The sequence below is a fragment of the Pseudochaenichthys georgianus genome, chromosome 9 (genome assembly GCF_902827115.2).
Source record: "Pseudochaenichthys georgianus chromosome 9, fPseGeo1.2, whole genome shotgun sequence".
Classification (NCBI taxonomy): Eukaryota; Metazoa; Chordata; class Actinopteri; order Perciformes; family Channichthyidae; genus Pseudochaenichthys; species Pseudochaenichthys georgianus.
Window position 1 is genome coordinate 37519761 of NC_047511.1, and position 15702 is coordinate 37535462.

The window sequence follows — 15702 nt, forward strand, 5'->3', positions numbered from 1 at the left end:
TTATATTCTGTCCCTTATTTTAACTTGGACTTTTTATTTTAAGATTCTCACTCATTATTTTTCTTTCATAATTTTCTTTCTTTTTTTACGTAGCATTCTTGGAGGGAGGGTGATTCTTAAGAAACATTTTTGCACACATTATTTGAAGATCCAATATTTCCATATCACTCCTGCGAGCTAATACACCCAGAGGTAGTATTAGTGCGATTAATGGCCGCACTCACTGCAACACGTATCAGTCATGTTGTCCTTTAATATACTGTTTGTCGAGCTGTTCATGTCAGGTAGAGAAGATACCGTCTATTTAGCAGTGTCTCTTTTATGTTCCTCCTGCTCTCTACTTCAATGGCAGTCAGTGACACAAAAGGGCTTTGATCTGCACGTCCGTCAACCAGCAGCTCAATGGGGATCATATGTTTCAAACCACTTTCTCCTCTCGTCCTCTCGTCCTCTCGTTTATGTTCATACCTGTCATCCTTCAGGAGATTGCACTTTTTTTTAAATCTAAGAAGTTGATTATGTTAATGTGTGTGTGTGTGCGTGTGTGTGTGTGTGTGTGTGTGTGTGTGTGTGTGTGTGTGTGTGTGTGTGTGTGTGTGTGTGTGTGTGTGTGTGTGTGTGTGTGTGTGTGTGTGTGTGTGTGTGTGTGTGTGTGTGTGTGTGTGTGTGTGTGTGTGTGTGTGTGTGGAGGCTGCTCTATTCCCCTGTATGTTGATGGATTCTGGATATTGCAAATTAGCTTGTTAATTAGAATATCTAATAGCGGTGAGCAGCAACAGCCGTCACAAAGACATGTAGATCACCATATGGAGATGTACAAAAGAAAAGCTTCCGATGTGGTCTGCTGCATGTGTAACACTCGAGAAAGAAAATACCTGTTGTAATACAGATAGTGGAATTTAACGCAATATATATGATGTTGAGTTTGTTTGGCTATATTCATGTTTAACCTCCAGGAACGACAAGAAGCACACAGATAAAATATGTAATTTACCATCATAAATGTATACACATCTTACTAGTACATAAACCAGGTTCAAAAAGAACTGAAATCACACAACAATCATCACCTTGCTCATCACATTATTCTATAAATAAAAATACAGTATAAAGCACTTTAGATTAATAAATGGAAAAGACACAAGTGATATTACGCTATGTGTCTACAAAAAACATTTGAACAGTCTCAAATTACATTGAAAACATTGGAGAGGCACAATATCAATACAACCTTTACAAGTTTTGTACATACAGTGTAATATTTAGGCAGATTAAGGCAAAACAGGCTATCTGGAGTTAAATACAGGCATCAGATGGAGATCAGAAAGTTCATTTTGAATATAAAGAACCAACAAACTTACAGTTGGACATATTGTATTATCATAATGTACTGTAACTACGGGCAGGACTTCTACTTTCTAAAATGCCAAAATAATACACTAAAAATCTAAGATTTAAGAAGAAAATAATTCTGAAAAGGAACTGATGAGCTTTGTCTGAATGCCTCTCACATCTCCATTCCAAAACACTATACCAGCACGGTATTACAGATCTACTTCATGAATATGAAAAACAGGCGAAACTAAAGGAAGGTCTGAGGTTTACTGCTGAACTGCTTTTGGTTTGGGTTAACCTGGTTTGAAAAACATCAGCTGATTTGTTGTCCATTAGCGAATAATAAGCCCTATAAATAAAGTGAATAATTACGTGAGAAATGCAAAACTCTGCCGCCATGATTATTCTAGTGGAACAATATAAACCTTGCTCTTAGTGCAACAGTGAGGTTATGATTGTTTAATCTTGCTTTTTACATACAGGACATTTAGAATTTAAAAGGAGAAAACAACCTCATGCAATAGTAATAGTTGGCTGAATGTAACATATAGCAATACTTGTTTTTATTTTCCTTGGCATATAGTTCTTGTGTGATAAAGACAGCAGATTAAGGGGAAACCATTACGTTTAAGTATTCACTACCAACTCCCACATAGCACAAATGCAACACTTGTAAATGGTAACATGTGAAGCTGTAGATCTGATTGAGTATTGCTATCTCAGTTCCTCCTGGAATAACACATTTAGCAACATTTACCATTTTACAGAGTGTTTATGTGCAGTGACAGTCGTCATGTTGGATATCATCGGCAGGTGACTGATAACCTTCAGGTCCAGTCATGGATAATAACTTAGAACTGTGGTTTTTTAATAGAAACTACAAGCAAGGGATATTTTTCTTTCTACGGCACAGTGGCCATGTTGAGGCTGTCAGCGTGGATGTCAGGTAGGGTCCTCTCCGGTCTGAGACACACCGCCAACCTCTGTGGGAAACCAGACAGGTAGAGGTTAAATGTTAAAGGTCTCCTATTATACTGTTTTTCATCAATCTATTACAGCTCTCAGATATATACAAAACATGTCTCTGAAGTGTTTGGCTCCAAACACCAAACAGATCATTGCAGCATTACCCATAATCCCCTCTGTTTCAGCCCTGTTTCCAAAGTGCTGATTCTCTGTCTGTTACTTTAGATGAAAACAAGGAGCCCCTCCCCACGCCCCTCTGAGAGATATTTGGTCAGAAAGAACCCAATGGTGCTCTAGGAGGAGATGCAGGTGATAAGGGGGGGGGGGTTACGTTGGTTGGTGATTGGCTAATGGTTACCAAGCCAACAAATCGTTATGACATCATAAAGTGGCCAACATCTGATCAGCTCATTTTCAGACAGGTTTTTATAGAAATGGATCAGGAGAAAAAGAGAGAGAATCTTTTTTCCTGAAACTTTCAGAGTCTCTTTCCACAGAGGGGACACATGTTGATGTAGAAGAGACATGAAGAAGAGGGGACACATGTTGATGTAGAAGAGACATGAAGAAGAGGGGACACATGTTGATGTAGAAGAGACATGGAGAAGAGGGGACACATGTTGATGTAGAAGAGACATGAAGAAGAGGGGACACATGTTGATGTAGAAGAGACATGGAGAAGAGGGGACACATGTTGATGTAGAAGAGACATGGAGAAGAGGGGACACATGTTGATGTAGAAGAGACATGAAGAAGAGGGGACACATGTTGATGTAGAAGAGACATGAAGAAGAGGGGACACATGTTGATGTAGAAGAGACATGAAGAAGAGGGGACACATGTTGATGTAGAAGAGACATGAAGAAGAGGGGACACATGTTGATGTAGAAGAGACATGAAGAAGAGGGGACACATGTTGATGTAGAAGAGACATGAAGAAGAGGGGACACATGTTGATGTAGAAGAGACATGAAGAAGAGGGGACACATGTTGATGTAGAAGAGACATGGAGAAGAGGGGACACATGTTGATGTAGAAGAGACATGAAGAAGAGGGGACACATGTTGATGTAGAAGAGACATGGAGAAGAGGGGACACATGTTGATGTAGAAGAGACATGAAGAAGAGGGGACACATGTTGATGTAGAAGAGACATGGAGAAGAGGGGACACATGTTGATGTAGAAGAGACATGGAGAAGAGGGGACACATGTTGATGTAGAAGAGACATGAAGAAGAGGGGACACATGTTGATGTAGAAGAGACATGAAGAAGAGGGGACACATGTTGATGTAGAAGAGACATGAAGAAGAGGGGACACATGTTGATGTAGAAGAGACATGAAGAAGAGGGGACACATGTTGATGTAGAAGAGACATGGAGAAGAGGGGACACATGTTGATGTAGAAGAGACATGAAGAAGAGGGGACACATGTTGATGTAGAAGAGACATGGAGAAGAGGGGACACATGTTGATGTAGAAGAGACATGGAGAAGAGGGGACACATGTTGATGTAGAAGAGACATGAAGAAGAGGGGACACATGTTGATGTAGAAGAGACATGAAGAAGAGGGGACACATGTTGATGTAGAAGAGACATGAAGAAGAGGGGACACATGTTGATGTAGAAGAGACATGAAGAAGAGGGGACACATGTTGATGTAGAAGAGACATGAAGAAGAGGGGACACATGTTGATGTAGAAGAGACATGAAGAAGAGGGGACACATGTTGATGTAGAAGAGACATGAAGAAGAGGGGACACATGTTGATGTAGAAGAGACATGGAGAAGAGGGGACACATGTTGATGTAGAAGAGACATGAAGAAGAGGGGACACATGTTGATGTAGAAGAGACATCAAAACGTGGATTTTGCATAATCGGTGACCTTTAAGGAAATGTGTTTTCTGCACATAACAACTTATGTTTTCTGCTTTTTGTTTGTATTCCTTCCTCTGTCCTCCACTGACCTGTTTGAGAGATCCAGGGGTCCACACCAGCTTGTAGACCATGTAGATGGGGATCCACATGAAGGAGGAGAGGCCCATCATGTATCCCACTGTGATGCTCCAGTCTGGGTATGTGTAGTCGAACAGCGTCAGGTGCGGCACTTTCAGCAGGGAGCTCACTATAATATACTGAGAAGAGTAGGGACCCATACCATTTCCATATTTAGCATCTCTATATGGAAATGTAACTTTGTATTCTTACATGGGAGAATATTTAGAGAAAGGGTAATATATCTGACACACTTTTATTCATAAAATAGACATGTATGCTACAGAGGAAGTCATAGTGTAATAATGCAAAATGTCAACAGGAAGAAAGATTGATGCAAATAAGAGAGCAAGATATTAAACTATAGGGGAGGGACGTTGACATTTGCCTGACATTTATGCAATAAACATGTTTTTGAAAAAGTGTTGAAGAAGATATTTCATATAGAGGAGGGCTTAATGTACACAAGGGGGATCAGCTGTTGATGGAGTAGTCCTTTGATCTTACACACAGCTTTATGTATGGAATAAAACATGTTGGCACTGGCTTAACATTGTTCAATGTGTAAGATGATCCTTTTCACAGTTTGAACATGTACAAAAATAAGAAGTCATTTGGGGCCTGTTTTACGAAGCAGGTTAATTGAGTTATCTGAGAATGTTTTGCCACACAAAGCCTGAAACCAAATAAAATATAGAACACAGAAACATGTTCAAATATTCATTCTGATATTTAGTCATCCAGATAACGTACGTCTTTGAGATCTTCTTACTTCTTACCTGTTTTGTTGAACTATATATGTGTGCTGATCCACTTCTGCCAATTGGATGATATTTTTAAAATGACTACATGTTGAATATTACTTATCTGGTGTTTTATATAAAACAAGTAAATGTTAGCATTGTAAAGATAAAGCTCTGGAACACTCTGCCCCTCCATGTGAGGGTTTTTTAAATCGACACTAAAAACTCACTTCTTCTCCTGGCCTTCTAGTCAGAGCGGAGCACAACTCCTGACATTTCCCTGCGTTTGATTTTTATATTTGCTGTTGTAATTTATTGTCTTCTGTTTGCTATCGCAGTAAAGTGTTGTTATTGCATGGACAGCACTTTGGCTCGGACAAAAATCGTTTTAAAAATGTGCTATATAAATAAAACTTGATTTGATTTGAAAGCTCCAGTTCACAGAATCTCATATCTTACCGCTAGAAATGCTGGACTGATGGCCACCCAGCACACCTTCCAGAACAATCCTGGAGCTTTGCCCAGCATGGCCTTAACATCATTGCTAAATCTTGTGATACCTGAAAGCAACAAAAAAGACGGAGCCTTTTGTTTTTCATATGCTAAAAATGTATTTCAATATCAAGGGTCATCCTCCATGTACATAGCAGATAAAAGAAACTGAACACAGATCAGTTGATATCACATTGTGTTTACCGTAGAACCAGGAAACTGCGATGGCCTCGAGGAAACCCACAGCTATAATGGAGCATCCCACTCCGAATTCCTCCAGCAGCTTCACCACATAGGCCCCACCCTGTCGAAATCATTATACAATTACTAATCCAAATCCATCACCAGACTGCAGACGTTTTTCATACACAACAATATATCCAAGCAACAGCCCAAGCTTTAAAGTAAAAAAGAAAAACGTACATATGTAAGGGTGCTGAGAGAGCCCAAAAAGCAGACGACTACCAAGCCCAGAACTAAAAGTTCCCGCCTGTGTGAGAAACGATCCGGGTATTCATCCAACACAGCAGTGATGATCGCCTCCAGCCCCCCGAACTGAAACACACAGTCACTTGTTGTTGTTAGAACGTTTGACATAGTACTTTATTGTACACTGAAAAAAACGGGAAATTGACTATAATTAAATGTAATATGTCAACAAATGTCATATAACTGTACAATGTCAGTGGAAAGCAATAATGCTAAGTTAAACCTATTTCTTATTCAAACGTAATATTATTGCTTTCAACTAACCTCATACAGTTATATGGAATTTGTTGACATAGTACATTTAATTAAAGTCAACGGTTCATTGTTTTCAGTGTAGCTTGTAGATATTTCAATCTGCATAAGCCATTCAATGTATTGGATGCTTAATATCAGGTAAGGAATAATATTTCAGTATAATAAACATCACTACGGCTTCAAATATTGTTCTGTTATACATAAAAGAACCATCTATGTCCCCTGTTCAAAGGTTCGTACCGTGCTGTCCAGTCCCAACGTGATCATCATCACAAAAAAGATGATGGCAAAAAAGGTCGAGCCCATCATGTTTGCAATGGCCTCTGGGTACGTGATGAAGAGCAAACTTGGACCTGAAAGCATGGACACACAGTATTGAATAGAGTAGGGTCAGCAGTTGATTAATAATTGAGTTGTATCTTCACAGGATTTGAATAAATGAACTGATTCCCTGACCTTTATCCCTGGCTACATCCTCCACCTCCACCTGCCTCATCTCTGCCATGTATCCGAGCACCGTGAAGATCACAAACCCCGACACGAAGCTCGTCAAACAGTTCACCAAACTGGTCACTATGGCATCTCTGTGGAGGGAGACATGACATTTTCTTCAAGAGCACGCAGCTTAATGATTCATTTCTGAAATTCTCATTTTTCATTTCTATCCGAGGCATTGCTCCAAAGTATCAGTGTCTGATGGGAGAGCTGTTCAAAGCTTTGCCTTTGATTAATGGATTGCTTTTTCTATTCAGCGTATGTCCGACATATGAAGATACTCCTAGCAACCATAAACATCTCACAACAAAACTAATGAGGAATGTGTGCTGAATGTTCATTAGGGATGTAAAACAAGAGAAGATCAGTCGATGCTTTTAGAAAATGAACATCTTTCATCTTCAGGCAGCCTCCACAGAACAAGTCATGGAGTGTATTTGATAAATAAAAAGACATCCTTTTTCAAAACTAATGCCTTCAAACAAATTCATGTAAGATAAGAAATACAATGTTTTGAGTCAGAGTTGGACGTTTGTTACGTTGCAATTTATATCTACTTTTCTAATATCATAGAGAAGACACTTTCATAATATATTAGTTAAACATACAAAAATAAAATGAACTCAGAATAAGTCATTATCACACTGAGGTTTGACACATTATATGTTGGTAATCGGAGCATCCAGTTTCATTCATACCTACACAATAAAACACACATTTTGTTTCCACACATGCCCCATTGCTCCACTAATCACATCAGCCACACACACTATTAGTCATACAGTACAGCTTATGTCTTCTCCTGTACATCTTGGCATGTGTAGCTAACATGTAGTATTCATCACTCCAGGCTCTATAACACCGTCTGGACCACATCATCGTATTTAATGCGTGAGCAATAAACCCCACAGCTCCTCTTGGACATCTGACTGCGTATTGTGCGCTGAAGTCATTCAACTCAATCCTCAAATCTAACAGGAGGTGTTAAAGCCACCAATGTAGGTTCGCACGACTCAGTGTGTCGCAGGTCTACAATGAAGCTCAGCGCTTACCGATAGCAGTTGTTTGTGAAAGGGTTGTAGCTGGAGAGAGCCAGGAGCACGCCGAACCCGGGCCCCAGGGAGAAGAAAATCTGAGCCGCCGCATCCACCCATACCTGGAAGAGACAGAAATAGACATTACACCATCTAAGAATACAAGTTGTAGGCCTATAAAAGCTTAAACATACTATAATTTGTAAAGATTAGAACCACTTTCGGCCAGGTCATTACTCTGTGTTTTATTATCATCCCCCAAATTGTATTTCTGTGTTTTAATCCCTCCGTATAATTCACCAGGCAGAAGAGGTGTTGTTTCAGTAGTATATAAATCTAGTTGCCACACAGCTGTATGCAGGGAGATCTGAAGAGCAGCACGCATTCGGCATTAAAAAGAAGAGAGCAGTGTTGTATATCGGTGAGTGAGACAGAAAGGGAGGCCTTTGTTAATGGGCAGAAAATCTAAACCAATTATGCATCTTATTATCCTGTTCTGTGGCTTATTTATGCATCTCATTAAGTCTCATCCATATTCCCTCCCATCCAAAGCACTCACACATGTTTAGCAAACAACCGCTGAGAGCTGGAGAGGAAACAGAGGACATCTCATTGATCTAAAATAGAAAATATACTAAATTCTTAAGGGAATAATGGGTAGAAATTGGTGTAGTTATATTTTTAAACTACTGCGTCCTATGCTTGGATAATCCAGATGTTTGTTTTTTTACTACACTATTACAGCAAGTTGAGGCTTTTAAAGAACGCCCTCATGTTCGCAGGACCGTGGAGAAATATATCTTAGTACCCAGAATAAGCTCCTTTTGGGAGATAAAAATGAAAATATTATTTATCTTTTGTCTTTCAATAACCATACATTTGTACATTCTCTGAAAAAATGTTGGAAAAAGGCAAGATATTTGAGTAATTATATTAACACTGACTGCTTTTTAAAAGTAAGACATCAAAAAAGAAAACATACAATCTAAGAGGTAACATTTCATTGGCAAACTAAAAGTGTTGATTTCTTATTTTATGTTGCTCTCTGCATGCATTTATGTTTTTACGTCTATTTCTTCTCCTTCGTCTTCTTTATTTTTTGTTTTTATCAGGCACTGGATCTTTCGAAGTAATATAAATACGATTCTCAAGGAACCAAATACATGAGGTATGCCCTCTTTTTCTCGTTGAAGACGATTGAAATGCATCCTTTTCTGACTGACCGACTTTCTGTATAACTCACACGGGTCTCCAGCAACTTCCCCCACTGAGGTTTCAGGTAGAACACCACACCTCTCCAGGCTCCTGGCAGAGTGGCGCCTCGAATAAGCAGGATGAAGAGCACAATGTAGGGCAAGGTGGCCGTCACCCACACTACCTGGTGAGGAAGAAAGAGATCAATCAGGAGACCCTATACATGTGAGTAGAGACGATACATATTCACTTCTCTGTTGTTGTGGTAATAAAGCATACAATGTGTTACCTTCCCTGAAGTCTTTACGCCCTTCCAGAGGCTGAAGTATACGATGGTGAAAATGAGAAAAAGGCAGAGCATCAACTGCCAGCGAACCCCCCCGACGTCTCTCAGCCCCGAAGACTTGTGGATCTCAAGAACATTCCTCCTGTCACGATGAAACACATGAATCATCACAGCTTCAGCATGCCAGACAACATTTCCCGTACCACATCACAAGCCGGCTCTATTTGTATTATTTTTAGAGTATTACTGTAAAGCTATTTTTATATGTGGTTTCTGTAACTCACACTTACATGAACTTACGTGTAAAATTCCTCTGCGGGAGACCTGGAGGAATTCGTCCAGGTGACGTTGTCCGTGCCAAAGTAGTTGGTGCAGTCGGGGGTGTTCCACACGTTGTCGCAGTTTGTCCAAGGCAAGACGGTGGAAAAAGAGTGGTAGAAGTAGAAGAGGGCCCAGGCGATGATGGTGTTGTAGTAGAAGGACACGTAAAGGGCGATGACACAAATGGCATATCCTATACCTGAAACAGAATCACTCACTGAGTCCCTTTGATGTTACATAACATCAAGATAGAATATTCAATTCAGAGGTAAATATTGTACTTTTACTCCACTACATTTACATAGTACCTTTAGTTACATTTACAAGCTTGATAAATTAATACATCAATGATTACAATGGACCAATCTGCATAGCCAGTACTTTTACTTTTGGAACTTTAGGTATATTTAGATGTCAATCAATACTTTAGTACTTTTATTTTGAATACATGAATTTTACTTGTAACAGAGTATTCCTATACTTCTATTTTTACTGAAGTACAAGATGTGAGTACTTCTTCCACCTCTGTCTATCACGAAGTCTCAGAAAGGTAACTATCTGATTATCTGATGTTGAGCAGCGCAGTGTGAGGCCTTACCTTTGAAAATGGGACAGATGTGTTTCCATATGGATATGGCTCCGGTTCTGTGGAACTGGCCCAGTGCCAGCTCCATGTAGAAGAGCGGCACACCGCCAAAGATGGCCATCAATACGTAGGGAATAAGGAAAGCACCTGCACAGAAACACATGAAGGTAATAATCAATGTAAGTCTCATGTGGAATAAAGTGGGGACATTAAAGAAAAACTTCAGAGTGAGGACTAAACAAGGCTGAACTTAAACATGTAATGTTAATGAAACATAGACTGTATAATGGTGGTATACAGCAACCTTCAGTTTATGGGGATTAACAAAGACAAATCATTTTTAAACAAAGCTTTGGGTTAAGAACTATCATCAACGCTATTTTAAAACACCGAACTGCAAAATTATAACAAATAATGTCTACATAATCTTGATTATTCAGTTTCAAAATGGCATTTATCATTTATTTATGCTTTTTCAATCCTGTTTGTATGTGTTTTAATTGTCTTTTATTTATATTCGCAATGCCTTTTTATGTCTCATTGCATCACTTTGTTAAAGGTATTATTTAATGAACATGTGTTGCCAATATTATCGACCCTTTGTTGGTGATGTTAGAGTTAAGCACACAACTTTCCAAACACATTTCAGGATTGAAAATAAATCTGTGTAGAGGTTAGTTTTAAAAGAATCACATTTTTCTTTCGTTTTTTTGTCAAAAAAGCTGAACTTTGAGAGGCTTTTGCGGAGTAAATACGATTGATATAAGGTCACTAAAGAAAGTTTAACATGCTTTTCGTGGTAAACGCGTTAAAACTTTTTAGTGATGTGAAGGCTGTGCCCTTCAGCACCACGGACAGTTTCTCCTGACAAATGCGCAGCTTCAGCCGGAATTCTGAATAATTCAAAGCCATTTTGAGCACCAATTCTGAGTTTGAATCGGTTTGAAGAACATAGAGAAGTGTTTGTGAAGTTGCTATTAACTTGTGAAATGAAAGGTCTGGTTTAAAAATAACTAAACCACTTACCGCCACCGTTTTGATAACATACATACGGAAATCTCCAAACATTTCCCAGGTCCACCGCAAAGCCAATGACAGACAGGAGAAAATCCATTTTTTTGCTCCATTTGTCCCTGGAGTCCGTCTGTGTGATGGCCGGCAGCGGGACGGGGGCCGCGGCGTTGTTGGAGGTGTAGCCGGGGTTAGGGGAGCCTGGGTGGGTCAGAGTGCCGGCCATGGCTGCTGGGTCCTGCTGAGGCATCGGACTGTGAAAAAGTCAGTCAGAGGAGCAGCTCCGCAGAGGATGTTTCTCTGTGGTGGTGGCAGGCAGCAGTGGGAGGAGCTGAGCAGAAACTTGGGGATACCTGTTGGTGGAGAAAGATCACAGAGAGCGTGCATGGTGGAAAGTAACGAAGTACATCTACTATGGTACTTAAGTAAAATGCTGAGTTACTTTTACTTTACTTTCCTGCTACTTCGCTACAATTCTACAATTCAGAGGTCAATTTTGTACTTTTAATAATGTAAAATATTATCAATAACTTAGCATATTTACCATCTATGATAACACTTAAAGTTTAATGCATCAATATACAATCAAAACACATGATATATATTTCCGAAATCTGCACAATGTAATCTGATAACGTTTCGTAACTTTTGGATTATCTCAATATCAAATGCATATTGATATGCAACTTTTAGTTTTTTCTCTCCACTTAATTCATTAATATATTGCTTGTGCTTTGGGCATTACATTACATTACATGTCAGATGTCACTTGTTAGACACTTTTATCCAAAGTGACTTACATACATTCAATACCGTGGGCAGTCCCCACAGGAGCAATTCGGGGGAAGTGTCTTCCAGGGACACAATAACATGCAGACTGCAGTGGGACTCAAACTTGATCCCAATTAGCCACAGCCTCCCAAATTCCCAATTAATTCCAATTTAACAGCAACATGTTGTCAATCAAGGTAATGCTCATGTCGATGGCTAACAGGGTTATCATCCTTTAATGATAATGATGTGACCTGCAGAGCTCAACATGGTCGCCTTTTGCTCAAGTCAACTTTATTGTTACAAATCACATTTGCACAATCCCAGCATGCACCATTTCCATGTGGTTTAAGGTCCTTTTCCATGTTAAATCTGATATTTTGAATAAATGGTTCTGAAATTACAACAATATATGAAGAACATTTATCAACGCTCTAAATGTTCAGCTTGAATTTCACAGAAGAATTGTTAGTTGTATGATAAAACTCCTTTATGTTCTATTTAAGCAACAGGTTGCCCAGCAAAGTACTGATGTTACAGTAGTTATTAAGATTGATGTATGTTGTAATATATAGATCTCTATATTCACACAATCAAAGTAGTCCTAGTTTTAAAGTTTAACACAGAGAGCTACAAAAAGCACCTTAAGCCATCTTAGCTGGATCGTCAATTCAGTAATATAGTTTGTTGAAGACAGCTGAAGAAAATCATTGCAGCTTAACTTCACTCCTTAAAAATATAATAACCTAATAAAAGTACTTCTAATCAAATCTACCACTTTTAGCACCGAGCACTTTGAAAAGGCTGCTAACAGGACATTCAGAGAGCAGCAGTCACACAACAGAGAGTGCATTAAATGAAGTCCCTTTTGGCAAATAGATATGACACAGACACGGGACAAGAGACATCCAAAGGCATGTTGTGACTCGACAGATATGTTTAGTTAGTTAGGTTTAGTTATGTTTTTATTTTGAAAGTAATCTTTCCTGTCATTTCAGATCCCACAGTTCCTGCCTTTGTGTGTTTCCCGCCCGTGAGATTGCTTGGCCCTGCCCTGATTGTTTTCACCTGTGCCCATCCCCCTCACCTATATATAGCCCTGGTGTTTCTTTGTTCCTTTGTCAGTTCGTTATGTTTCATGTCGTGAGCGCCCAGGCCTTTTGACTCCTGATACCTACCTTGAGATTTAGACCTTTTGTCAAGTGAGTTTTTGTGTTGCTGTACAACTTTGTTTTGGCTTTTTATCTACTTTCTATTTTTTGTGAAAGTACGATTTAGTTTGTGATTAAAGAACATTCTATTTTTGGACATCTGTCTCCGAATCCTGCTTTTGGGTCCTGCATCCTGTATCTCGGTTCATAACAAGGCATCATACAATGGTGTTACATGAATCATTATCTGGATGTGTAACCTGAAGCTTGGATATGGTCAGATGCATATTCTTGTTTAAAAACAATGAATTCAGTCATTTCTTGCTAAAATATGCGTCAAAAAGCATAGATAGATAGAGAGATAGATAGATATACTTATTTTCCACAGCTCAGATTCCTCCACATTCAAAATGTCTTTTCGCTGCCAAAGCTAAGACGGGAGGAATAAACAATCAGCTGAGGGGGAAATGCTGTGGTTGCTCAGCCGAGGTGTGGTGGCCCCTGAGGGTCAAAGCATAACAACATAACAACAAACCATATAGCACTGGCCTTCGCCAACATACACATCCTGTCAATGTGCACTGGCACACATGGGCAGAAGAACATCAGACTGACAGGAGTCTCTATCGCACGTCGAGTCTAATCACACATGTGCATGTTGGCCCTCTCTGCTGACGGACAAACAGACATGGACAAGACACAGCACTGTTGTTTCAGAAAATGCAGGATTTTAATCTGTGTTTCTCTGTTTTCTGCTGTCCAGATAGTAAACCATCCTCATCTCCAGTGTTCCCTGAGCACATACAGTGAACTTTCCTCTTCGCTGGACATTCTGATCGTCTGAAACAACATAAGTGCTCAGAGTCATGTCTATGATTCTGCAGATGACCTGTTTGGCTTAAATAAATGTGCCTGTTTTCAATTACTCTGTATATTTACCAATGTGAGAATGTAAAGGCTAACTGTGTAGACAGCTCTGGTGTGCTGCTTACTCGAGCAGAAGTCCTGGTGTGGCTTTTGACAAGACATGCTATTACCTCACATTATCTAAAGCTGCTGCCAGTGAGTCATGTCAACGAGGGGAATCCTGGTTTAGAGAGGGGGCTTGTGAGAGAAATAGAGTCCTCACATGAAGCAGGAATAAAGCCCCTGTCTCTCAGCCAAGGACACATAAACTGCTGCTATGTATTTTTAAATGGTTAGTATCCCCAAATAACACATGATGGTTCGAATATTCAAGTTGTTTTATTATTCGGGCTGGTATTCACATTGAAAAAAAACTGTAAAACTGCAGGTCCGAACAGGTGATGTCAGGATTTAAGATTATACAAGGAATCACATTTGGACATGTTTATCCACAGAAGGAACACGTGGATCTGTCATCCTGTGTTATGCCTCAATGTGTTCACCACCTGATCTGCATGACAGCTCAGTCCTGCAGGCAGAACTGAAACTCCACACTTCGCTGCACTAAATGCTACACCCACTCCTCACTGTGACACAGACGGTGGTTTTGCTGAACAAGTTCTCACTCACACCAAAAACACTGAAGTGGGAAATGTGTTGCTATAATTGAAGATAGCATTTTCAATAAGATTCAAGCTGGGAATTGTATGTTTTATTTCATTATTTGTTCTTTCTTGGGGGTCGTACGCTTCGAAAGAGACACAGTCGCTATCTTCTGGACAATTATTTATGAATAAATACAATTAGATATCTCATTGAAGGGAATACATTTATTTGTAGAATTATTTTTGCACAATTATACCTTTTTCTCTCACAAAAGTGTTTGAGTAAACATAACCAAAAGTCTATCAACATCAATATTTTTCAATTTGTATGTAGAATTGTGTCTGAATTCAAACTTATATTTACATAGTTTTGTTTATCCTCACTATTGTTGTTTACCCAGAGATTTGTCCTGATATGCTCCAGCTTTTGAACTCCAGGCATGTATCCTGAGTGTATCGAGCAACAGGTGGAGAATAGTCTTAAAATGCTGTATATCCACATTTCTGATCAAACATTCTGAATTACAATGTCAGTGATGCATACCAAGCCCGAACATTGCTGAATGGCAAATCTGTAACGATCAGATGTGATTTGAGATAAATCACTGGTAAATCACAGGATTTAGTTTCCCAGCTGTTCCTTATGTTGCCACCAGATGGCGTGAAGACGAAATGTTTCCATGTTGGGAACATTACAAGCACACAACTCCCATCCATCATGTATTATGCTTTGTTTCAGTTTGGGGATATGCATATATCTATATCCATTTGCATGGCATCTATTTGACAGAAAACATTACCGCAATGAGATCACTGCTTTAAGTCTCATTCAGTGATGTTGACATTTGTATTTGAAATAAGCGGGCAACTACTCTGTAGGTGGGAGAGGTACAGTTATTGTACTGAAGTAAAAGTAGAAGTACCAGAGTGTAGTACTCTGTTACAAGTAAAATACCTGCATTCAAAATGTTACTCTAGTAAAAGTGCAAAAGTATTAGCATCTAAATATACTTAAAGTACCAAAAGTAAAAGTAGTCATTATGCAAAATGGTCCATTTCAGAAT

At 39.3% G+C, this 15702-nt stretch overlaps 1 protein-coding gene across 1 annotated transcript; it reads right to left on the reverse strand.

Moving 5' to 3' along the window:
- Positions 1 to 2109: 2109 nt before the first annotated feature.
- Positions 2110 to 11431, reverse strand: slc6a4b (solute carrier family 6 member 4b). The gene is made up of 13 exons (XM_034091236.1): positions 11221 to 11431; positions 10207 to 10341; positions 9588 to 9807; positions 9291 to 9429; positions 9051 to 9185; positions 7826 to 7929; positions 6735 to 6862; positions 6519 to 6631; positions 5958 to 6089; positions 5739 to 5838; positions 5502 to 5602; positions 4272 to 4439; positions 2110 to 2318 (listed from the first exon to the last, which is right to left on the reverse strand). The coding sequence occupies exons 1-13, from the start codon at positions 11429 to 11431 to the stop codon at positions 2238 to 2240; spliced, it is 1767 nt and encodes a 588-aa protein (XP_033947127.1). The 3' UTR covers positions 2110 to 2237.
- Between the last annotated feature and the right edge of the window lie 4271 nt (positions 11432 to 15702).